Source organism: Hippopotamus amphibius, chromosome 14 (genome assembly GCF_030028045.1).
Source record: "Hippopotamus amphibius kiboko isolate mHipAmp2 chromosome 14, mHipAmp2.hap2, whole genome shotgun sequence".
In the NCBI taxonomy this organism is placed as follows: domain Eukaryota; kingdom Metazoa; phylum Chordata; class Mammalia; order Artiodactyla; family Hippopotamidae; genus Hippopotamus; species Hippopotamus amphibius.
In genome coordinates, this window is record NC_080199.1 from 5,359,602 (window position 1) to 5,384,698 (window position 25,097).

At 48.2% G+C, this 25,097-nt stretch overlaps 1 protein-coding gene across 1 annotated transcript in view; it reads left to right on the forward strand.

Annotated features, from left to right (window-relative positions):
• The first annotated feature begins 3,225 nt into the window (after positions 1-3,225).
• Positions 3,226-25,097, forward strand: part of EFNB2 (ephrin B2) — a 44,246-nt gene continuing 22,374 nt past the window's right edge. Inside the window, exon 1 of the mRNA XM_057707671.1 lies at positions 3,226-3,727. Coding sequence (XP_057563654.1) covers positions 3,606-3,727 — 122 coding nt within the window. The 5' untranslated portion in view covers positions 3,226-3,605. The remainder of the gene's footprint in view (positions 3,728-25,097) is intronic.

Sequence of the window (25,097 nt, forward strand, 5' to 3'; positions counted from 1 at the left end):
GACTTGTATGCAATAAACTGCATGCAGTTTAATAGAGGCTCCCAGCTATGTAGAAAGTTCATGGCTTGGACCACATTTGATCAGCATACGTAAATCAAATTTCAGTAATTTTTCTGTGTTTCTGTGACATTACATTTAGATGAGGCGTTCTTTATTTTCATAGAAGTTAAAGATGTCTTTTTAAGTACATCTTAGAATCAATGGATTACTGTACAAGGAATATATAAGAAACAACTAAGCTTGTGTATGAATTCAAAAGGGGCAGGAACATGACTGTTTAGTAAGGCACATTTACTTGGGCAAAATTCATTGCCCTCATGTTTTTAAAATGAACCATTCAACTTTTATATGTGCCACTTCATTCTACATTTATTCAAATTTGTATCCATCAAATTTTATACTTGGCTATGTCTCTGAAACCCCCCAAATTTTTATTAACTAGGCTTTTAGAAATTTCTTCCTTAACTCTGGAAACAGTTGAAGTAACTTTCTTTGCTGAAATAAAATCTCAGTTTTTGACATGGGGTTACATATGTGCTGGTAGAATTACAGATTTTCAAAAATAACCAAGTTTCTCCAACAATTGTAAAACAAAGTCCAAATACAGAGAGGTTTAAACTGATGTGATTGGTAGAATTTAAAGTTTCAACTTTGTCTTGTACATGCAGATGTTACTGATTTTTTTTTCCTCGCATGATATCTGTAGGATAGATTCAAGTGACTTGGGGTGATGCTTTTAATTACTGAAATTCTCCAAAGAGCAGTGGAGTTGCTACTGCTGATACTTTTCACATAGTTTCTACAGCTAATTATATTTACTGAAAGTAAGTTAATACATATTCACACACTAAAGTTATGCAATAGGAATCTTTTTATGTAGTATTTTACTTTTTGGTCAAATACACACTTTTGGTTTTGGGTTTTTTTTTTTTTCCACACTTTGTTTTAAAAAAGGAAGAAGTTTAAACATTACATTTACATTTTCCCCAAGGTAAAATGCTTTGGATGAGAGAGTATCAGGTTTACTAAAAATGGAAGCCAGGGTTATTTTCAGACAATGCAAATTTCCTTTATTTCCTCTATCTTACTTAAGAGAGGATGTCGATGCTAAGAGGTCACAACTTAAATTTCACAACATAAGTTTGCTAAATGTGAAACAGCTACAGAAATACTGTTTTAGTTCTTTTAGAAGATTATACTAAACTAGCTTTATATTAAATTTCAGATGAATAGCTTAAATGTTGTAAGCTTATTAGAAAATGACTTTCTTTTTTGCCTTTGTGAAATAATACCGCCTGCTCCTTCCTGGTTTTTCAGTCCTCTGGAATCTGACGATGACTTCGAATCTGTTTACTGCCTTTGAGCCTTTAAAGAAAAACATTTCCTCAAGGTGGAGGCTTTCATTTAAAAGTAGCAATTGCAGAAAACAAAGTTTTCTTCTTCCAAAGATCTACTTGGAATAATATGAATGTATTCGGTACCTCGCGTGCCTTAGTGTTTCGATCTTAACAAACCGGTCTTCACAAATATTTAACACCCGCAGTTGAAATGTACATTGTTACGTTTAATGTTCAAAAAAACGAATACTTAATGCACCATAAAACCCTTCAAAAATTGTTACAAAAAAAGCGAAAGGAAAACTAACAAGTATAGAAAGGAGATGTTTTTATCATATATATTTTCTCTTTTAAGTTTCGCTTAGCGGATAATTTGGCTTAAAAAAACAAGAATTGGTAGAAACAGTGGCCGGTTCTTCGCGTTTAAACCACTGAAGAAACCGGCCTAGAAAGGAATTTTTTTTAAAGCATGTTGTAGGTATAGGGCATAGTTTACCTATTTTTTTCAAACTGTGACTTGTGACACGGGCGCTGTGCATTACTCATGCCGCGCTCGGCCTGCTCGCCGGTCACGACAGCGGGCTTCCTCCGGCCCCTCCGCGCGGTGGGCTCTGGGGGGGCGCGGGATCCTGGGGGCGCTGGCACCGGGGGGCGCGGGGCCCGGGGGGGGCGCTGGCACCCGGGGGCGCGGGGTCCGGGGGGCCCGAGCGCCGCGCTCCCGCCGCGGAGCACGCAGGCCAGCCGCTAGTGGGCGCTGCGGGTCCGCGGGAGCCGCGCTGGGCGGGCGCTTGGCCGAGACGCCCGGGGAGGAGCGCCCGCCGCCCCTTGTCGGCGCCGCGTGTCCCCGCCGCCTCTGGCTCCCCGGCCGCCTCGGGGAGATGTGAGCGCGCCTGGGGGCCGATGAAGGAGCGGGCGCCGCGGCGGGCGCGGGTGCGCCGGCGACCCTGGCGGGCGGCGGGGGCTGCCCTCGATGGACTCGAGGCGCGGAGGGCGCGGCTCCCGGACGGCGCTCTGCACCCCGCGGCCCCGCCGCCTGAGGTCCGGCCCAGCCGACGTTCGGCCCTGAAGTCGGGGGGCAGCGCCCCCCTGAGAGGCCCGGCGCGGGCGGGCTGGGAGCGCGTCTCCGCAGACGGGGCGCCGCGCGGGACGAGAAGACCCGCGGGGAACCCCCCCGCCCCGCCGGGAAACTTTCGGGCCCGCCGCGGTCCCTCCGCGGACGCGGGCACGCATGCCGGGCCCCGAGGGCGCGTGCCGGGCGCGGGGACAGGTGCCCGGGCCGCCCCGCGCGCCCCCCACGCCGGCCGCATCCCCAGCCACGTCCCCATCCCGCCGCGCGGGGGGCGCCGCGTGCGCGCGCAGGCCGCCTCCCTCGCGGGCTCCCCCCGCGCTCCGCTCGCGCCGCCGCCGCCGGGGCCGGGAGCGGGGGCGGGGCTCACCTGTCAGCCGGCGCCCCGCCTCGCGGCGCCCAATGCCGGGCGGGGGCGGCTGACGGGCCGGCCGGCCGCCCAACCGGCTGGCGGCTGCCGAGCGGCGGGCCAATGGGCGGCGCGGCGCGGGGCGGGGCCGCGCGTTTATAGCGCTCTGACAGCGCGCCGGCCGCGCTGACTCTCCGCGGCGGGGACGGCGGCGCCGGCCGGGGCGAGGAGCCGCGCGCGGAGCTGGTCCCGGCGCCCTCCCCGCACACAAAGGCCCGCGCGCGTCCGGCGCCCGCGCCGAGGACCGAGCGCCTCCCGCCTGCTGCGCGGGCTGCGGAGCCGCGGGGACTGTGGAGGCTCCTGCGCGCCCGGAGGCGCCCCTCGCCGCCCGCGCGCCGCGCTCCGGGACATGGAACCGCGCCGAAGCGGCGCCCGCGCGCTCGGGCCGCTGCCCGCCCCCCTGGATCTATAGTGCGAGGCGGCCCCGCTCGGGGCGCAGCGCCCGCCGCCTCCGCCGACGCGTCTCTCCGCCTTTGTGTCCCGGCCGCGCGCCCTCCCTGCCGCCCCGCGCCCGGCACCCTGGAGCCGCACGGGAGCCGGCTGTCCGAGCTGCGTCCGGCGCGGCGCCCCGGAGCCCCGAGCCCGCCGCGCCGCCGCGCCCCGCGCGTGCGCTCCGGCCCCGCGCTCTGAGGGCCCCGAGGGGAGCGCCCCCGGCCTCGGCGACCGCTGGAGCTGCTCGGCGCGCCTCGGAGCTGCCTGCGGTCCCGCCTTGTCTGCCCAGAGGACTGGGGCTCCCGGCCCGCACCTGGTCCCTCCGACGCCGGGAGTGCGCGGAGCTGGGAGCGGCTTGGCCATGGCCGCGAGGAGGGACTCCGTGTGGAAGTACTGCTGGGGAGTTTTGATGGTTTTATGCAGAACTGCGATTTCCAGATCGATAGTTTTAGAGCCCATCTATTGGAATTCCTCGAACTCCAAGTAAGTAGCGTCCACGATCCCCCTCGATCGCCGCCCCGGGGTCCGCCGCGCCGCGCTGTCCCAGCGGGAGGAAGGGTCGGGCCGCGCAGCCTCGGAGCCTGTGTCTGGATCCTCGATTCCTCGCGCCCCCTTGTCCCCCACCCCCGCCACATTTCACTAGGTGGTGACTCCGCTCGGCCTTCCAGCTGGAGCGCCGGCCCTAAGGGGCGTCCTCCTCGCCCTCCTTCCCCTGTGGGCTCCCCGGCGCTAAAAGGCCCCTCTTGACTCGGGTGTCGCGACCGGGGAGGTGCCCGATGTCGATACCTGACCCTCACTTCTAGAGGACGGAGAACAGGGCCACAAACAGGGCCGACCGGCGCGCAGGGGCTGGCGGGCTCCGGAGAGGTGGGGATGCTGCGCCCCCGAGCAGCGGCGGAGCGCGGTCCGGGCCCCGCGGGCGGGCGAGGCGGGCGGGCCGGGGGCGGTGGAGCGCACCCCGGAGAAGGGAGCCTGTGGTCCCCCGGCCGCCCGCAGCTCGCGCGCTTCGGCGCCGTGCCGCCTGCCCCGGGGTGCGCGGGGAGCTCGGCTGCTCCGGAGAACTCGGGCGGCGAGCCCTTTCCTCCCCGCCCGGGAGACGGGCCTTAGGCTGCTCCCGGGGAACCCTCTGCACCTCGGCCTCTCCCTTCGTTTCTCAACCGATGGCCTCGAACTCTGTGGTCCCAGTAGCTAACTTGATTTTAAGAACGCTTTCTGCAAAAGCTTCGTTAAGGCCCTGCCCAGTCGACACAGCTCCTGAAGCTTTCGCGCTTGGGAAGCCCGGGCGGGAACGGGATCCTTGGATCCGACTTGTTTTTATCAAACAGCGCAGGCGGGAGAAAGCCAGGCCTTGCGGAGATTAAGTTTCAGTGTGAGCAACCAGAGTACATTTAGAATTTAGAAAAGGCCATCCATCCCTAAATGTGTACATATGGCCGTGACTCGTAATTACTCATCTGTGCCTTCAGTATTGCATATTACCTCATTCTCGGCATACATTTCGAATCCTAGCCAAAAATATTTTACAGAATCATGGAATTTTAACCTTGGGAAACTAGGGGAAAGTACGAAGACGTTGGCTGTTCAGGAGCAAGCATTTGAGGTCAGAAGCAAAATCAATGACCTAATTGAAGTTGAGCAAGTTGGCCATGGGTTTAGGAATAAAGGGATGGGGGACTGATTTAAAGATCACATCTTAATTTAAAAATTATCTTCACTCTTTTAAAAGTGGTAAGTTTCAAATTCACCAACATGCTAACCAAGAATTCCCTATTAAAGGGCGAAAAACGTCACCGCTGTAAATCGGATTAAACAGAGATTCTTGCACGGCGTTAGATGGCATTTCCCAGCACGGCTCCGGTGTGAAAGTTACTTAATGCAGCCTCCTTGCCTGTAGCCTGATCTTGAATGGACTTCTGTTTTTTCCTTGGTGCACGATAACCGTAATTGCTGAGAAAGTGGTGGCAGTGACAGCTCTCCGCCGCTACCGCAGCGTGAGGCGCCGGGTGGTGCGGGAGAGCGCGGGGCCGGGACCTGCGGGCCGGGGGCCGGGGGCCGGGCGCGGGGCCGGGGGAGCGGGGCCGAGACCCGCCGGCGCTCGCTTTCTGCCTCCAGAGGTCACTCTTCCCTGCGCGATGCTCGGCGCGCCGGCCCTCACCTCTTCCCCCAGGCGGCCTGCTCTGCTCCGCTTGGCACTTTCACTCACCGACTGCCTTTGGGGGCTGGTTTTGGGGGGCTTTGGTACCCCCGCCTCAACAGGATGTAGTTTCTACATTTATATCTGGTGTAAAGAAATTCCCATGAACCCCTTCTGCGTTCAGCTCAGTAGAAGTTATCTTTGCCTTATTAACTACCGGTTTGTAGGATTACAAATACCTACTTGGAAAAAATAAAGGTAGAGCAGTAATTATTTCAACCCGAGGTTTCGACAGGAATATCTTCTTTCCCTCGTGTGTTGGGGGAGGGGGAACGGCTGTTATTTACTCACCAGCTTGATATGAAGATCAGGCTGTTTTTCTGAGGTGTGGCCACAGATTGAGACCCTCCCCGAGGCCTGCTTTTGGAGAAGCCTGCCTCCGCGCACTGACCGTGTTGCCGTGGGCGTGATTGCTCTGGCACTCAAGGGTAGAATTTCTTTTAAAATTCTTACGATCTGGCTGGGCTAAAGGAAGGGATCACTTATCCCCTGGAAAAAGTCTGCTCGACAAAGTTATGCAGCTGAATGCTGGCTTGAGAGATCAGAAAGATTTCTTCCTGGAGGAATGATATGAAAGAGCCTTTTCTAAGTTTGAGGATGAATTAAAAACCCCGGTGCCAAGGAGTTGCTCTATCTGTTAGGGAAGCTGCGTGTTTATCTCCAGGGAAAAGTTTCGGTCAGTAACTGTGATGTGGCAGGAAGGTAATCAGATGCATTGAAGTTGCACATCAGTTCATCCCAAGTGTAGAACAATTCATTTGTAATGAAGCAGCCATCAGTAATTAGATTTGTTTCATGCGGAGGTCAGCTTTGTGAGCAGGTGGTGGACAGAGGGAGGGTGCAGCAGCTGTTTGGGTCCAGGGTCCAGAAAATCCTTTGTAAATTCACCGTCTCCATAACTACTTTAATCACGCTGTCTGCCTCTCCCACCTGGGAGAGTTTTTGCAGTAGTGGGAAGAAGTTCTACTGAAATGGAAATGACTGCAACCATAGGTTCTGGAAGAGTTGTGTCCATTGTAGCCATTTGAGTTGTGTAGCTTTTTTTTTTTTAAACTCTGGAGAGAAAAGCAAAGCCTGGCTTTCATTGTTAATTAACATTTCAGTAGAACAATTTTTTCCAAGCATGATGTTTGTGCCAAAATAAAGTGGTTGGCTCTTTTTTAAAATAAATGTATTAACTTCAGAGTGAGCAAGTCTGTATTGGTATGGTATCCTAGAGTGAATTACATTGACTGTTGAAGATTTCAGCAGAGCATTCATTTCTTATGTCTGGGGTGCTGTTCCCTGTACACCAAATACGAGTTACACCAAACGTTTTGCTTTCCCAGGTCATTTTCTCCTACATGATGGTGAATTTCTGATATTAATTGACGTGATACAAAAGAATGGCTGGATAATATCCAGATAACCTATAAGGCACGGGCCCCACCACAGCCAGGCTCTGAATAAATACGGACCTGTCAGAGATTGATAAACTACAATGGATAGTGCTGTTTAAACAGTCCATTCAACACCATATATAAGCCAGCCTGCCCTCCATTGTGTCTGAAATTCTTATTTTTGTAGGTAAACAAATGCACATTCAGCACGGATTGAATAGCCCCTTGAACTATGCTCCCCAGTTTGCGTTTGGGTTAATCTTGTCGGTTTTAATATAGAGAGGAAAAAAAAAAAGGCGCAGAGCACCAGGGGTGGAACTGTTGGTGCTTTCACATCTACATTCCTCACATTTCATCAGGATGATAAACTGTAGGTAATGGACTGTCGCTGTTGCACGGGACAAAGACGGGGCTGCCGCGAGATCTCACGACAGGCTCGGGGGCCTTCTTTTCAGACGAGGAGAGAATTTATTTGGGAATCGTGTGTCCAGGGACTGCACTTTTTAACCTCAGCAATTACCGCTTCGAGCCCCAGAAACGGGAGCCGGAGGTTAAGATGATTTGTGAAGCACTTGGTTCTAAATCTTTCACAAAGCGCAGCTCTTGACACTTGTCCCAGGATGCAAAGAAATGCAAATGCCTCCAGCATTCCGAAGTGTTCCCAGCTCCCAGGCTGAAGCCGGGGGACAGGTAAATCAGCCATCAGGCCCCAGACCAGCTGAGAACTGCCGATGGGCATGGATTCTCCGTACAGAGCCAGCTGAAGAGTAAGCGGTGTGCTTAGAATAATTATTGTAAAACCTCTTATCTGGAAATTTACAGAGAGGAACCCTTTGGCTGGTGGGTCAGCGTGATAATTACCTTCAGAGGGACATCACTACCTGGCCTGGCACGGAAATGCTTCAGGTAGCGCCGGGCAGGTTGAGTGTGACAGCCACCATCCGGCGACGTTTCCCAGCATGGTCACCTAATGGGAAACGATTTGAGATCTCAGCGTGACTGCAGTGACGCGTCACAGGAATGGGAGTGGCGGGGGAAGGAAATACAGACTGGAGACCCTCATCAGAAAAGAAAAAAAGAGAAAGAAAACCGCTAAGAAGGATATTTCTTGAACATTTCATGAAAACTTTATTCTGAAACTCTCCCACTACAAATTAGACAAAAAGAAGGGCTCTTCTAAGGAAAACAGTCATTGAAATGGTCCTCAGGCCCACCTAATCTCTGCCTTCGCGGGCTGCTGACAGAAAGAGCCTGTTTTTCAGGTCACTTATCATATATCTACATAGATTTGCTTATGAGCTCTCCCTTTGTGCGGTGGAGTAGAGCTTTAAAATAGGAGTGTTCAACTGTTTAAAATATTTTGATTAAAATATGCAGAACCCATAGAACTAGAAGCTTCTAGTCAGGAATTAGCTCTTTCAGGAAAGAGCTCCCCCCCCAATCTTTGGTTTTTTTTTTTTTTAGGGGAGGAATTAGAATGAGGCTGGGAGAGGGGAGGAAGAAAAGCAAAGAGGGAAGGGTAGGGTATGGGACAGGGTTCCTACCAGCTTGGAAAAACTCCTGTGGCTTCATTGTCTCTCTAAAGGCAAAGAATACAAAGACGTAAGCAATTCAGCCCTTCTCCCATGATGGAAAATGTAAACCGTGGACATGGCTTCTCCTGTTTGACTTGTTTAATTCTCATTTTAAATTCAGTACTATACGAGCCGTGTGAACTCTGCAGATTTCTTTAGTAATCCATTTTGTAGTTCCGAATCAAAAACAAAGTGAAAGGGGCTGACACAATTTGCTTTTATTTTTAGGCAAATCAACCCTGGTCATAGTTAATAAGGGGATTACAACCCAGACTGGGTCTTTACAGATGTAATGTAAATCAAGGGCAGAGTATAAAGAAACTGATCCCTTTTGATTGAAGTATGGTAAAAAGGCATAGAGAAACTAGCAGCGGTAATCTGATTGTATGGCAATAAAACCACCATTTTCTGTCTTTCAGATAAAAATAATGTGGTAAATCCATGCAGTTCATAAGATGTAAAGGCAGATAAAGGGTGAAGCCATGGCAACATATAGATTAGCTGGATGTGGGGAATGACACGTCTCTGAAAAGGGTGTAGAAAGGAAGGCCCTTGCTCCAGGCTGTTGGCTATTATGTGCAAGCCACACAGACTTGGAAACTCGGATTAGAAAGTATGAAAGCCCCACTTGTGGCCGGGGAGGGTTGAAGCCGGGAAGAAAAGATGCTCAGTTCTTGCTCATTGGTGGCGGATAATACGGCAAAGGTAGGTTCCATTGACCGCCTTTTCCAGAGATTGAGATTGGGGGCTGATTAAAACTTCAGATCCCTGCAGTTAGTGCAGGCCTGCAAGCTTTTCCTTTTTAACTCCTGGCCTGACAGCGGCAGCCGTGGTGTAGGATTAGCTGCACTTGGCGGTGCTCGCCTTCATCTCTTTGGGCTCCCGGCAGGGACCCGCTGGGAAGGCACAGAGCCCGGAGGGGCTAGGTAAGGCCGGAGGGGTCTGAAAAGAAAACACAGACCTTTTGATTTCAGCCATCTTTCAGCCCCAGCCCGGGGGAAGCTGAGGTCAACATTGTCCCCCTCCCTCTGCCCGAGAGCTCTTCTCTGAGTTTTGTCTTTCCCACCCTGGAAAAAAAACACCTAATAAATAACAGGGGCAATTGCGTTTTCATTCGAATCCGTGGTAGTGCAATATGTCCAAACCGATGGGCCCTGTGGAGGTGAGGTTTCGCTCCTAACTGTGAGTTGAGTTGAATGGGACAGGTCCCCTTCATGTAAAGGATAGGGTTATAAAAGTGTGAGCGCTGCCAGCTCGAAAGTGAAGAACAGAAGAGGCTCGCTGGGCTGCTGGATCTTATTGCCCCCTGTCCGGAACAGCCTTGTGAATAAGCTGGGCTTTTGTTTTGGCGTCCACACTCTCCATTTTAGTCATTAACCAGAATCAGCCCTTGAAGCTGTTACTGGGTTCTGGGCAGAGTGGTGTCCACAGTTGGGTCAAGCCAGAAAGGAGGTTTTTGCTTTGTTGCCTCCTATTTGGCGTCTTAGAAAAGTCCCAGTGTTTCTTTAAGAAAGTCTGACCTCTTAAGACGCTGACAGTACTCAACGCTAGGAACACCCCAAGTGTGTGTCTTGCAGGAGATGATGGAGGGGACTGAATAGCAACATGGGGACTTTCTGGACGAACGCTTTCTGTGTCTGAAGATCTTCCCTAAATCCTAACGCTTCTATGTCAGACCCATTTCGTGGATTTTGTTCCTAATTCTCAGAGCGCTGACTCGACTGTCTGGAGCCGAGGGTTTACTGCACTCGTTGCCTGTTTTTCTGGTCACTACTGTGTAGCTTTCACCATTTAAAAACATGTAAAGCATGGCACAGAGACCTGCCCTACCCGGTCCCAGCTACTTTACCTTTCTTTCTAATTTAATTCAGAAATCATATCAAAAGATCCAGTGCGTTTGTCCAGATTCATCAAAGAGAAGGGACACCCCCTAATTTATAAGCTGGTCACATCCCAGCACCTTGCATTCTCCGTCTGACAATGATTGCTAATGGCCCGTTCAGCGAGAGTATTTGCTTGTTAGCAGGGAACAGAGCATGATAAATGTCCGGCAAGCTTGCGGCCTCCTTCAGCCTTTCACAAGCAGACTGGTGCATATTTATGGCAGGCAAGTGACAAAGGGAGCCGTTGAATTGCCCTGGCCTCCAGCTTTCTATGAGGAACAGGGTTAAAGTGATTAAAGAAATGATTCAGGAAAGTCCTGCCACTTGTTTACGAACCAGCATCCAACACCAGCATCCAAGACTAGCTTTGGGTTCTACCTGCAATAACCCATTGCAGGAGCGTTAGGGATAAGGATGGTTGGCCCCGTGAAAAGAGTAGGTGATCAATTAGGACATGTTTTCCACACACGCTGAATGCCTGGTGCACCAATTGGGGTGGCTCCGGCAGAGAATCAGCAGAGGCCCTTTATTTCCCTTTTTGTGTGTAAATATCAAATATGTAATTCTAGGCCAAAGCATTTTGTGGCCGGTGAGTGCAGACGTGCTGGTTTCAAATAGAAAAACCGTAGCCGGAGAAAGCACCATTCAAGGAAAACAAGTTGTTTCTGCCCTTAGTAATCCCCCAAACAGAATGTGAAGAAACAATTGGCAGCAGCAAAGTGTTAAGAGTTTGCTCTTTCCATTCTCAGGAGCACGGGTAGGTAAATGTTCTCACTGCTCAGTGGTGGGCAGGCATTCAGACGATGACGAGTGAACCGTGCTTCGAAAACATCATTTTCTTCGTGTTTTCTATATGAAGCTCTTACACAGTCCAGCGCGTCCTCTCCGTTTACGTTTGGTCACATCCAGTTTTGATTACCGTCCTTGGATCCTTCTACCAGCCCTTGCGAGTTACATCTCTCTTGCTCCTGAGGCGTTACTCGGTGCTTTTCATGTACTGAGGATTCCCTGTCCTGCCAGAGTCCTGATGACTGCTACCCCCACACCCCTGTGCACATCAGAAGCTCTGACCTGCAGAGCCAGTGTCTCAAATACCACCTTCCAGCCTCTCTCCAGCCTCTCATGCTCGAGGTGAGAAACCTGAGGTCCAGCGGCGGTGCCGCCGCCTGATGAAATGCTTCTGAACCTCTGTCCTTGCTTTTTCCACCTGTTAAGCTGGCTCACCGTGGCCTGAAACGTTTGTCCTGAATGGGAACTGTCTGATGAGGGAGTGGGGCCAAGACAGTCCTACATTTGAGGCCAGCTCAGAACGCATTTACCTGCACAAGTTAGAGAACGTCAGTTTTCACTTAGTTTACCAGAACTGCATCTGGGGTACATTGTAGATGAGAACAGGCTCCGCTTCGCCCTGCATGCCCCTTTGTCTATGGAAAGATGGATCTTCATGAAAAGGGACTGTCCTTAAAGTTCACAGTTTCCCTGAAATGACTGCTCTCTTGTTATGGTGTAGATCAAACGTAATTTCTTTAAATCTTTTCTCTGTAATCCCACGGCACTTTAGTTAAGTACCGCGGGCATAGGAAGAGCGTGATACATGGCGTTGTCATGATTCATACGCGAGTCTTAATCCCCTTCACCACCCTGCCCATCCCTGAGAGGCAGGGACCAGTGTTCTTTCATGTCATCCAGCTCCGCCGGTGAGCACTGAAATCCAGTAAGTATGAGTCGAAATGAGCAGACACAGCCCAGATGTCTGTTTCTGGCTGTCCCCGTTAACACATCACCTGCTACTGGAGATCTACCTCCAGCCCAGAACTTTAGGACATCAGAATCACTGGAGGGCTCAGTAAAACAGGTTTGCCGCCCGCCTCCAGAGTTCTGGATTCCTGAGCTCTGGGTGAGACTTGAAATTCACATTTCTAGCAAGCTCTCAGCTGATGCCGCTCTGAGACCACACCTTGAGAACTGTTGCCCTAGATCAACTTTTTTGGGGGGAAACAACTCAAGATTAGATCATCACCCTCTTATAGGCTGTTGTGGATCGCTGAAAAGAAATATGTGGCTCTTGCCTCCCTGCTCTCGGCCTCCATCCTTGCCTGGTTGATCATGCATGCTGGATAATTCATTGATTTGTTCGACCAGCGCTTATGGACTGAGAGGTCTGTTACACTAGGCTCTGAGAATACAGAGAAGGGCAGTCTCTACCCTCGAGAGACTTAAATCCTAAGGGAGTAGGGGTTTCCCTGGTGGAAGCAAGCACATTCTGTGCCATGGAGCACGGCGAGTGTGTCCCTGGGAACAGAGGGAGGAAGGGAATGGCGTTCCTCCCAGGGGAGGGGAAACTGAGTCAGGAGGGACAACGGGCTGCGCTAAGCAAAGTCCCGGGAGATCTCCACACAATAACCACAGTATGCAAGTCAAAGTGATACATTTCAGCTAAGAGCGGTGAGTGTCTACACGGTACATCTGTAATAATCTACATCATTTCCTACATCTGAGCAGAGCTCAAAGACAGATTCCCACAAATGAACAAATGGACCCTGTGGGAGAGCTAACCCAGCAATCTCAGCCGCTGTCTTCTCAGGAGAATTAGCAGTACCTATTGGTTTTCAAAAGGTCTGCACTGATAATGGACAGGTCAGGCAATTCAATTTAGCAAAGTGAGCTGGGCCAGTGCTATTTTCGTTTAGTTAAGAGGATGTGCCTTGGACTCTGGCTGTAAGAGCCCACTCCCAGTTTAGTCATGTTTCAGCTGTGTGACTTTGGAAGCAGAGTCCTCCATGTCTCTCACTTGTCCCATCTCTAAAATGGGGACAGTGATCTAACAGTACTGAAGAAAAGAGTGATGAAATTGTGGTCCGGATTTAAAGACCTTAGCTCTGGACTTGGCACAATGAACCAATAAATGTCAGCGCCTGTTACTGAAAGTTAACTGAGCATCTGCTGTGTGCCTGACCCTCGTCCATTTGCCTTCTCCATGCAGATGCAGAAGAAATAAAAAGAAAATGTCAATAAAGATTATGACATGGCATCTGCCCCTGTGAAAGTCCCTGATGTTATATGGGACCGTGTTTCGCTGACAGACTTCCACTGATTCTTGCAGACTTCTCTGCCACGTGAAGCACCTTTTTATTTCCCTTCTACTAGCAAATTAGATGCTCTCTCCTCTGCTTCCTACCCTGATGCCTTGTTGTAACATTTATACCCCTGAATTCATTCAGCTTCTCCACTATGGGTGGGCTGAGTCCCCTTTATGTGCAGGGTACAGTAAGGGATTGGGTTGGGTTTTTTGTTGGTTTTGTTTTCTTTTATTTTTTTAATTAATTTTATTTTTTTTAAGAAGTTTATTTATTTATTTTTATTGGCTGTGTTGCCGCGCAGGCGGGCTTTCTCTAGTTGTGGCGAGTGGGGGCTACTCTTCATTGCAGTGCGCGGGCTTCTCATTGCGGTGGCGTCTCTTGTTGCAGAGTGGGCTCTAGGCGCTCATGGGCTTCAGTAGTTAATGGCACTCAGGCTCAGTAGTTGTGGCTCGTGGGCTCTAGAGTGCAGGCTCAGTAGTCGTGGCACACAGCCTTGGTTGCATGTGGAATATTCCCGGCCCAGGGCTCAAACCCACGTCCCCTGCATTGGCAGGTGGATTCTTAACCACTGCGCCACCAGGGACATCCCAAGGGCCTGGGTTAGGGATGAGCAGTGTAGCCTTTTTGCATTCATGTTACCTGCTGTTTCTTACTCAAAAACCTCCTCCCCTGGTGGACACAGTTTGCTTCAGTTAACAGCAGGGGTGTGTGGCACACACTAGGGGCCAGTGGCTGTTCTAACTGCTCCACAAATACTGACTCATTAAACCTTCATAATAGCCATCTGAGGGAGGTATTGCCATGATCCCCAATGGGGAAACCAAAGCAGAGACGGGTCCCCTATCTTGCCCAAGGTCACCTAGCTCATAAGTGGAGTGGTTGGCGTTTGAACCTGAGTTTCCTGAGCCCAGGATCCTTCCTCTTCATTTTCCAGCCCTTTCTTAGGCTGTTGTGAAGAGTGATTAGGAATCACATCGCTAAATGAAGCGTGCGTTTGCTCCAAGTAGGACACACGAGGTGGATTAAAAGAAGGTCTGGGGTATAACTCTTCCCTCGTCCACCTGAGTTTATAATCTTTCCCGTGATGGGTGTGCGATTCTGATTGGATCCTTTGCATCTTTGATAATGAGGTTCTACCCAGTGGAAACTAGACGGTTACGAAAGTCTATCATATTAATGCATTTATTGAGTATTTTCCCATTGACTCTTAACAACCTCCTTTTAAAAGTGGAAACGTTTGCTCGTTTCTCTGCTGCGAGGAGACAAGGTCAGGTTTCCGAGGAGAGTGCCATGGGGTTCGATGCTGCGCGTGTGTCAAGCTAAGGAGATAGTATGACATCTTTTTTAGAGTCTAGTCACAATGAAATGCCATTTTATTTTAGATTTTGGGACCTGTGCCAGCTTCCAGCTTGTCAGAGCTGAGAAGACTCAAATCAAGTCCAGGCCTATTTCTACAGCACACTGGGCTTCTGGCGCCCTGCCTGTGCATTCATTCAGTGTCGCCCATCTGGCTCTTGATGTTCTGCGACTTTGGAGCAGTTTGTTTCAGGAAGCGGGGCGGGGAGGCTCGGTGGGCCTGGGGTGCTCTGGACTCCTGAGCAGTCCCTGGTTGCATCTCCCCAGGCCTCAGGGTCTGCTCACCTGCAGCCCCCGGGGGTCTCACACCACCAGCCCCTCACTCCTTTCAGAGCTCAGGACCTCAAGGCATCCTCTTACCCCCTCGTGGTCCAGTTCCCCTCCCTGAGTTCAGTAGCAGCCCAAGTGACTCGGGGTGTTTAAGTTTGTGTTTGTTTTTTCGAAAAGTCAGGATCATTCCAGGCTGCTCGTAGCGACAGAGCAGGAAATATATTCTCTGCGAAGTGACAGTGGCACAGCATTCACATTTTTTTTCTACTGTGTACAGTTTGGGGGTGATCTGTGTAGGCGTCAGTCACCTGGTCCAGTTTTCGTCCTTTTTGGTGTTCCCGGCACAGCCTTGACTTACGGAGCTGCTTTCTTTCTCTTCCGTGTTCTGCCGCGGCTCTCTGGGCTGTTGCCGAGCCAGGAGAGGTGCAGGGGTGTGGCTGCTGCCCCTGCCCACAGCACACCCGCCCCTGACCCGCCTGGGAGCCAGGAAGAAGGAAGTGTCCAGAAGGCGGCCGTGTAGGTGGCTGTGAAGGGCTGGCGCACAGCCGTGTGAGTTGTGTTGGTAGATTATGCTTGCCTGGCGAGGGGAATCTCTGCTTACAGCAAGAGACAACTAGAGTCTGGTCTCTCTTTCAAACCTTACTTATGAAAGTGCTGCTTTGACAATTACACAAACACCCACTGAGCACCCATTCGACGCAAGGCACTGGGGTGGGGGGTCCGGGGTCCGGCAGTGAACATGACGGATGCGTTCCTGGGGTCACACTCCAGCCTGGAGAGGGGGCATCACATCCCCTTGACGTATACTTTCAGGGCTTTTTTCCCAACCAAAGGGAAGAGGTTTCATGCACCTGTAAAACATGGGTGAATGGGCTCTCTAAATAGGCAAAATTCTTTGAAGTTAAAAAAAATAAAGTGTTGATGGAAATGAAAGGGATGAGGAGGGTTGATGGAAAAGATACTTCTGAGCGCTCGATGGTGGTACTGCGCTAAGATCTTAAGTCCATTCCTTCAGGTTCTTCAAATGCCAGCCCATTTCTGTATGAGGGCCATGTGCTTTTCCTCCCTGCAGTGCTCCCATGCGGGTAGATGAGCCTGTGGCTGTCCACCGTTAGGTCTAAAACAGCAGAGAGCCAGCTGGAAATGCCCTTCAAAGCTCTTTCTGTAGGAAAGCCAGTTTTCTCTCTGGGGCCTCACCTATGAATAATGAGAGTTCCACCTTCCTTTATAGACTCTTGCTAAGAGCATGGTTGGGAACAAGACCATACAGGTACAAACAAATTACACTCGGGAAAGAAGCTCGCACCGTCTCTCACCTCCGAGGGTTATGAAATCCCTGTTTCGATAATGGGGCCGCTTGGTCGGGCCAGCATGACAGAGGTTGGCCTCGGTGATTCACCCCCCAGCCAGTTTCCCACTGCACATCCCAGCATCCCGGCCCATCTTTTCCAGCACCCCCTCCCCCCGCCCTGCACCCCCGTCCCCTTTTGCCTCAGCTAGCTACAAAATTCATGGCTTTTTTTTTTTTTTTTTGGAAAGTTTTGAGGGAGGAGATGTTTGGATCCCTTCCATAAATAAAGACCTTGATTTTTTTGTTTGTTTTCGTTTTGAGCTAGGTGGTTGATTTTTGTTTCTAGTTCCGTGCCAGAGATTAACTAGTCTCTGTGAACCTGGGAAGAGAAAACGATGATCTCTGCCCATCACATGCTTCACGTCCGACTTACCAAGGGAAGGTATCTCGTCCACCTTCAGCTCATTATAGGCTATCCTTCTGTGAATTGGAGAGTTTTGTTACAGTGGAAATTATGGTACGGATAAAAAAATTAAATACGTACATGTGTTATTTTCCTGAACAGAAACGTAAACCATGAGCATCTTACCTTTGAGCATTGGAAAGTGAAATTTACTTTAGCCACCAGTTTTGAGCGTTATATCACAAATACCAAACAAGATTAACATCAAAAGGAGTCAGTTTTCATTCCATCATGCAGCATCCTAGGCTGTGAAATTTGATATTATTTTGACTTGTACGGTAATTGTAGAATGACAGAGGGAAATGGATTATGTTGAAATAAAAGGGTATACACCACAGTGCACACAGACTGCCAAAGACAGGTTGAGGTCGTTGGGCCAAGGATGGGGCCCCTGAGTGCCACTCCTGCAGATCAGAATTTTATAAATAAAACTTTGCTTCAGACTGCAGTTTACAGTTCTTTCAAGCGTCTGCATAGATGAAGAGGCAGCCTCCTGGTGAAGAGTTGCAGAACTGGATTGGGCACCTAGAGGCTCCCATTGCTTGTGAACTTTGATGCTTCTCATCTTTCCTTGCCTTGAAAAGATGCTGCTTGTCCTCGGTGTCAAGTTTGAGATGCACCCCGCCCCCCACGCTCAGCGCTCGGATTTAGACCGCTGTGATGGTCCAAATTGTAGAGCCTGCTTTTATGCACCTTTTCTTTTCCTTGAATACATCAGTTTCATGTTGCAGGTGATATTTGTTTTTAGAAAAGTGTGAAAGAAGGGGCACCTGTGAAAACAGGCAATGGTCCCAGCACCCACACACACTGGCATCAAAGCAGAAAATGCCAATTAAAGCCTCTAGTTACTACCTTATTTCTTGGAGCTTTAAAGGCACTGAGAAGTTAGTGGTGCATGTACTTGGAGTTTTAAGGTAATTACTTGTTCCTCCAAGCCTGGTGTCTGGTAACCTAATTCTGTGTCAGCCTGACACCCTATAGCGACACCCCACTATCTCTCTGGTTTCAGAATGTTTGTGCAGAAACTTGTTCTGATATTAAAGTGCAAAAGGGGGCAGTAAAGTGCTATCCACAAAAACAGGAAAATTGTTTCCCCAAGTATTTCTTATGGTCAATACTGCCTGAGTCTTTCTTGGGCCCCGCTTTTCTTCATTTATGACAAACTCTTCTGTTTGGGGCATTTGGAGTTGATTTTATTACCCCGTAGCAGCAACCTAGCACTAAAAGGAAGTAAGGCAAGCCCGAATATCCTGCCTGTTTATGAAATGTGCCGTCAAATTCACATGCTCGTGAAATTGTCGTTTTTTCCTGGAGGCCTTATGTTCCCCAGTGTACAGAGCATTTCTGAGAGGACCTCGGGCTTCTGTGTTAATGCTGTTTTTTCTCCACGTAGACCTGGAAGGCCCCAAGTGCATGAGCAGGGTATGGGGTCAAGGGTTTGGGCTCCTCCGAAGCAGTGAGCATCCTTTGTCAGGAAGGAACTGGGAAGATGAGCCTCAGTGAGAGCAAAGCAGCAGCGGGCTTGTCCTCACTCAATTTCAGACAGACCAGTTTACAAACTGACTGCTCTTCCTCCTGCAGCCTTTGCCATTTAATTAAAAATAAAAGCATTTTCTGGGAAAAGTGCACATTTTCCAAAATGTGGTAAACTCGAAGTGTATTTAGTACAGAACTCTGGCTTGTGAATAAACCTATTCTGTGGTATGATTTGGGGTGTGCCAACTGCTAGGGTAATAAACTTGTTCTCAAAGCTGGGATTCAGAGTCCCTGAAGTGTTAGCCAACTCCCAGATCTGGGCACTTGAATGATTAAGCATAAACTGTATCCCATATTTTTCATCTATTTGAATAAACTAGTTGTATGTCACTACAGCTTTTGTAAACTCGAGAACTGATTTGTTAAATAGACCACAATTCAGAGAAGAATAATTTTATGTAGTTGCATTCTCAGGAAACATCACAAAAAAGTTCAGAAGTCTACAGGCCTTGAATATTTTGTTTTAAACCAGAGTCATGAAGGATTGCTCAAGAACATGCTAGTTTGTTCTTTGAAACTGTACATTGAAACCGTGTTCCAATCTGATCACAAAAGCATTTGACGTTTATTGCAGAAAATTCTGAAAAACACAGAAAGCTAAAAATCACCCCAAGTCCACCATCCAGTAGCCCAAAGCAGCCTCAGATAAAGGCCCTGTGTTTGACCGTTTGTGTGTGTGTTCTCTGTATGGTCAGCAAAAAAAGCAGAACAACACGCCACCCACTGTGTATATGTGTATATTTTCAACTGAACTTAACCATTTACTTACGATAATCATATACTCTAATGATGTAATTTTGAAACGAAAGGAAAAATCAGTTCTCACTCAGACACTGAATCTTCGTTTGCTTGGCAATTTGCTCAGAGGTAGAAGAGTATCATCTGTAGGTCTCTTCTCCCCCAGTATGCACACTGGCAGGATTTGCATTGGTCCTGTTATATGAGTAACATGGTCCTGTTTTTCAGGCGGATGATACCTGCCGAAAGTATGCAGAAATATGAGATATTTAAATAGATGTTAAAATTGAATGTCACAACAATACACAGAAATGGCTTTGGACCTGAGCCAACACTAAATCGTCTGGAGGGGGTTTGCGTGATCCAGTTTTTTGGACACACAAGCTGGTCATTCTCGTCTACATCCTTTCATTCTGATCTCTTTCGTCCTGGGTCAGTTTGATATTTTTGCATTTGGCTACAACACATTGATTCGCCCTTGTTTCTGTGGTAGTTCGGCATACCCTTCCGTCATTTACCTCCATGCATTGTTTCCCTCAAGAGAACGAGGGCTCCTTATTTCAAGTCTCTTTTCAAGTCTCTTTCAGCATCAAGGGGCCACAGAGATTTGGCTCTTCTTCTAGGTTCTCCTACATATGTTTGGCAACCTTGAAGAAAAGTGTGAGATGTCATTGCACGTGTGTCCTGAGGTGCATGTGTGATGATCAGGGGAAGATGCAGGAGCGGGAAGGGGGGAACAGAGAAGCGGGGGAAGTGGGGCATCCAGGTGGGGGGAGGAGAGCAGCTGTGACTCCACTACCCAGCTAGCCCTGAGCATCTCAGCTCCAGAAGTCAATCAGGCAGCCATTGCCTGTACCTGGTTTACCCAGTGAGACCTGGGAATGTGGTGCTGGTCAACAGACATGGTCCAGGCTGGAGATCACAGCGCATGATGCTCTGATCTGTCAAAGAAAATTGTATGTTGTGACCCCGAACTCTCACGTGGCAGGCTTAGGCTTTTGGATGCATTATGCTAGGGTTTTAAACAAGCATGGGATCCTAGTGTGGATTAAAACACTAAAGAATATTGTGTCGCCAGGGAACTATATTCAATATCCTGTGATAAACCAAAATGGAAAAAAATATGAAAAAGAATGTATATGCATGTATAACTGGATCCCTTTGCTGTACAGCAGAAATTAACACATTGTAAATCAACTCTACTTCAATAAAACAGATTTTTTAAAAAAAGAATGTTGTGTCACATATGGCTGTGTTATTTTAAAAGCTTCTACAACGATGAATAGGAAGTTGAAATGTCTAATTGAGATTATTAGAGATCTAATTTAGATTATTAAATATTAAAGTCTAATTTGGGTTATTAGATTGATTCAGAGTATTCCCCGTGGAAGTATTAGAGTCTAGTTTGGTGAGTAACTTTTAAAAACTTGGATTCAGGTTGATAGGTAATCAGAAGATTAAAAACAAATTCTAGTATCACTCATTTCATTTCAGGGACTTCCCTAGCAGTCCAGTGATTAAGACTCTGAGCTTCCACCGCAGGGGGTGTGAGTTCAATCCCTGGTCAGGGAACTAAGATCCTGCAGGCGTGGTGCTGCAAAAAAAAAAAAAAAAAAATCGCTTTGTTTCAGGCAGGGAAACTTCAGAAGCCCTGCTCAGAGTTTCCACTTTACTCCACATTATACTGCCTCCGGATTTGGTTCAGAGTTATCTTATTGCATTGCTTGGGAGTGATTCACTGGGAAAACCACAGGAGTCACCCATCTCTGCTCAGCACACCCCACTCGTGCGGCATCCCCAGGGAACCCTCCAGCGAGAGACACAGAAGCACAGCACCGATGCCCGGGAAGCAGTCCTGACCCTAGATTCTTCTGATGGGGTGGAAGATGCTGCTTCCGCCTCCCAGGAGGGCAGCACAGGGTGACTTGCTCTGACTTTGAGTACCTGGCCCAGAAGGGGATCTGGCCCCCTGTGTTCACTGTCCCGTACAGGACGAGAGGCACTGTGAGTCTCCTTTGTTTTTTGTTTTGAATTAAAAACCAGCAGGTATTATTAGAGAAGACCTCTAAGCACTTTTATTTTGGATGTGGTTTAACAAAAACAACCTCACCTCTGCGGTATGGGTTACGAACATGGGGATTTTCCTCTAGGCTTCTTTGGCTACAAAAATGGACATTATCTCATCACACAGAAAGAAATCTGCATTTGATATTCACTAGGCAGAGTCAGTGTAGTAATTTAAAATTAGCCGGTTGTCACCACCATAATCATTCATTAAAAAAAAATTTCCAAAGTCAACAATAAGAGAAGTATCTTGTTGACTATTCCCAAATATTCAGGGCATAGATGTGCTATGCGGTCTGACGTGTTAAAGTCTCTGAGCAATCTGGAGGTAACAAAATCCAAATATAAGTGACCTGGCTTCAAAAATAGAACTCTGTGGTTACTGGCTTGATTTTAACCTCTGAGATGCATTGTTTTCCATTTGAAAATGATATCATTAAAAAATTCACCCCATTTCCTTTTCATGTACGTTCTGCAATTCTCATGAATTGTCTAGATCCATTTGTAATGTTACATTTAAAACACAGGTTCCATATGTGGTCAGTTTCTTCCTCACCCTTTGGTCCTTGGCTCCCCAGGACGCGGCAGGGGTACCAGATGGCCACCCCTGTGATGGACAAGAAGATGGACCCCTCTGGCTCTGAGCATCCTCATCTCTGAAGCCTGGACAAATGCGTGCGCGTGGATGGACTTTCTTTCTCTTGATTTGCCTTAACTTCGTGCCTTATCTATGAAAAGCTTAATTTAGAAAAGGCTGCGTTTCCTCAAACCAGATTTGCGCTTTAATGTGATGCAGCGTGAGCTGAGAAGTGTGCAGGCAAAGGGGCTTTTCCTGTCGCATCTCGCGTTTGGCCTGGCCTGTCTTCATCTGCTTTGCGTGTCAAGCCCGTGTGAGGGGACTGAATGCAGGCAGTGGTGGAAGGTGCTTTGATGGGTGCCTAGCAAAGAGTCAGTGCTGGAAAGCAGCAGTGCTTCTGTTATGAGTGCTTCTGGGGGTAGTGAATTGCCTTGCATTTTAACTAGGGAGGGATTGCAGAAAACTGCCAATATGCATAAATCCAGAGAGAACGAGTCCAGAACTCCATCTGCACCGCTCCTTGCTGTCCAGAAGCACCATCGGGCCGGGGGTGATCCTGCTGCTCTCAGCACCCCCCCGTCCCAACTGGAGCTGGTCCTGTGTTCAGAGTTCCTCCCGTGCCTGCGATCTGCAAATATCAGAAGTTCGTGGCACTAAATTTGACTTAAATTTATTGTGTATATCTTAGCTGCCATGTGTTCTTTCCTATTTTAAGCATCTACAGTTGTCAGTCCTTGGGCATTCAGTATTGAGTCAGCCACACGTGGGACCTGCCTGCCCTCAGGAAGCTGGATTGTAAAATCTTGACCGTCCTGTTCCTAGTTTTCTGTCACTCAGAGCATCTGGTGTGGAGGTGCCTTAGCTGTTACACTCACATTACTCTATTTGCTCCCATGTTTCGAAGCACATGGAGAGACCCGGAGGGTATCGTGCTTAGTGAAATAAGTCAGAGACAAGTATTGTAGGTGATCACTTATATGTGGAATCTAAAAATCAAAACAAACTAGTGAATATAACAAAACAGTAACAGGCTCACCATTATAGAGAACAAACTAGAGGTATATATTATAATATTACTATTTATTATTATATTATATGTAATAATTATATGTAATTATATAATAATTGTTAATATTACTTAAATGGAGTAGAACTATAAAAGTTTTGAATCATTATGTTGTACACCTAAAACTAATATAATACTGTAAATCAACTATATCTCAATTAAAAAAAAAAAAAAACCCGTGAAGCCTCCTGGGAGGCAAAGAGACTTCTGGGCTCAGTGCACTTAGTGGTAACGTGTACAAAAAACCTATGACTTGGGCGCTCAGCTCAACCACAACCTTTGCTGAGAAACCATGATGTCATCAATTAAAGAGACTGGTGTGCTGACTGGCTTGTATGTTTATATACCTAGATACGCTTAAAAAGTAAACCTCTAAAGCACTCAGTATTGGGATCTTTTATATAAATTTAAGTAAAGAAGCAAAAAAGGGTTTTTTTAGGAACTCTTGCAACCATTTTTCAGGCTGAAGGAGCAAATCCTTGCCTTACTTTTTGCCACAGTGTCTTCCGAAAAGGGAACTGATGCTTTTTGAAGCATTAGGAGTAGTGGGTTTTATCAGGAGTTACTTTTTATGAGGGTACCAGATACGCTTATTGAAATTGAGATTCCTTCCTTTCACTTTTATTTTGAAAAGCCATCCCATGGGTTAATTCCTGCCTATATATTGCTCCTGCATCACTGACCGTGAAAGCTTTTTGCGTGAGATCCTTGTAGCCAAACCAACCCACGTGTTCTCTGTCCTTGACTTGACCCCATCGACCCCAACAAAAACTAGAACTTGTATTTGGTAAGTGAAGAGAGAGTCATGAGGAGGTTCTCACGTGGCCGGGGAGGACATCAACAGTGAGTCTTCAGTTAAGCAGGAAGAAATCATCTTCGTGAAGGAATCAGGATCTTGGTAGCATTTTGAATGAAGAAAGAGCTTGGTGAGCCAAGCTTCAGATGTAGCTGTGATGTGGGAGAGTTCTAAGATGTGGCAGAGATGATACACAGCTTTGGGGTGGGGGCGGGTCTGATGTATCCTCTTCAAGAAATTGAATGGATGGGCGAGAAGATGGATCCTGATGTCTGAAGCCTGGGCGGCCCCCAGGGAACGTGCTCCAGGGTGAAAGTCACTCAGTGTGGAGAGCAAAGCTAAAAGGACACAGGTACCAGAGTCCAGGCTGCAGACTTCAGTTCTGATTCAGGAATACTTTTCACTACAGCTAGCATGTGGTGCTTGCTCTGTGCCGCTGCTAAGGGAGCAGGTTTAGGAGAGAAGATGTTTGGTGTCCAGTGAGAAACCCCAGGAAGGCATTGGCCTCTGGTTTTTGGATGCAGTAAAGATTTCCTAATAAGGTCCAGGAGTAAGACATGAGAAAAAGGATGTGTCAGGAAGGTGAGGCATGTGATACTCACCATGTCTCATTTATATTGACGCCAGGCACCTTGTGCCGCCTCCCAACCACAGAAGAATCACTGTGGGGCCAGGGCCGAAAGACTGAAAAGCTTCATCACAAACATTCGGATACAGTCCTTCAATCTGTCCACTGGAAACCAGAGCTGTGTTCTAATCACAGAGATGATGGAGAGCTCTGGCCCTCGGGTGGTGGAGAGAAAATCTCGGAGGGCTTCCATCCGCTGGAGTTGAATTTTCCAAGTGCCTCCCTAGAAAACTGCAGAAATGGCCAAGAAGGTCACAGAGAGGCTCTTCCTAAGTGGTGATCTACATTTGTCAACAATCCTAGAGAATTCTATAAGGGTGCACACATGGTTGTCTGAAATTTGTCATTCGAGTTCTACTTCACAGAAAGATTTTGTTAGGTGGTTCTCATTCACTTATCTTCTTTCTTTTTTAACCTTTTTTTTTTTTTTAATAAATGTTATATGTGCTTGCTTTAGCAAACTCAGTTTAAAAAAAATAAGAAAGAAATGGGGACCACCCTCTCGTTGGGATCGTAAAAGAACAGATTCCCAAGGAAGAGAGACAAACCGCTGTGTACAACATGCATTTTTCCCTGCCATAAAGAGTATTGGTTTATAATATATATCTATAATGTAATTTCTATGTTCTATGATGCTTTATAATCAACCTCACGCATGTTTCAGAAAAATTAATACCACTCATTAGCATACATCATCATCTGTTCTTTCAGTATCAGTTTGAAGTTGGGGATGCCCCATCATCCTGGTTGTCTCTCTCTCTCTCCCCTCTTCTCTCTCTTTCCTTCTCTCTCTCTGAATTATGACCCATTCATCATGGCTGGTGGGCTTCCCTGGTTCAATAAAAGGTTGGATTGGAAGGATTCAGACGTGGTGCTTTGTTCTCTGGCTTTAATATTTTAATGAGCCTGCAGGCCTGGCTCCTTTGGAAGGAATGAGATGGGATTTCTAAGTGTGTTT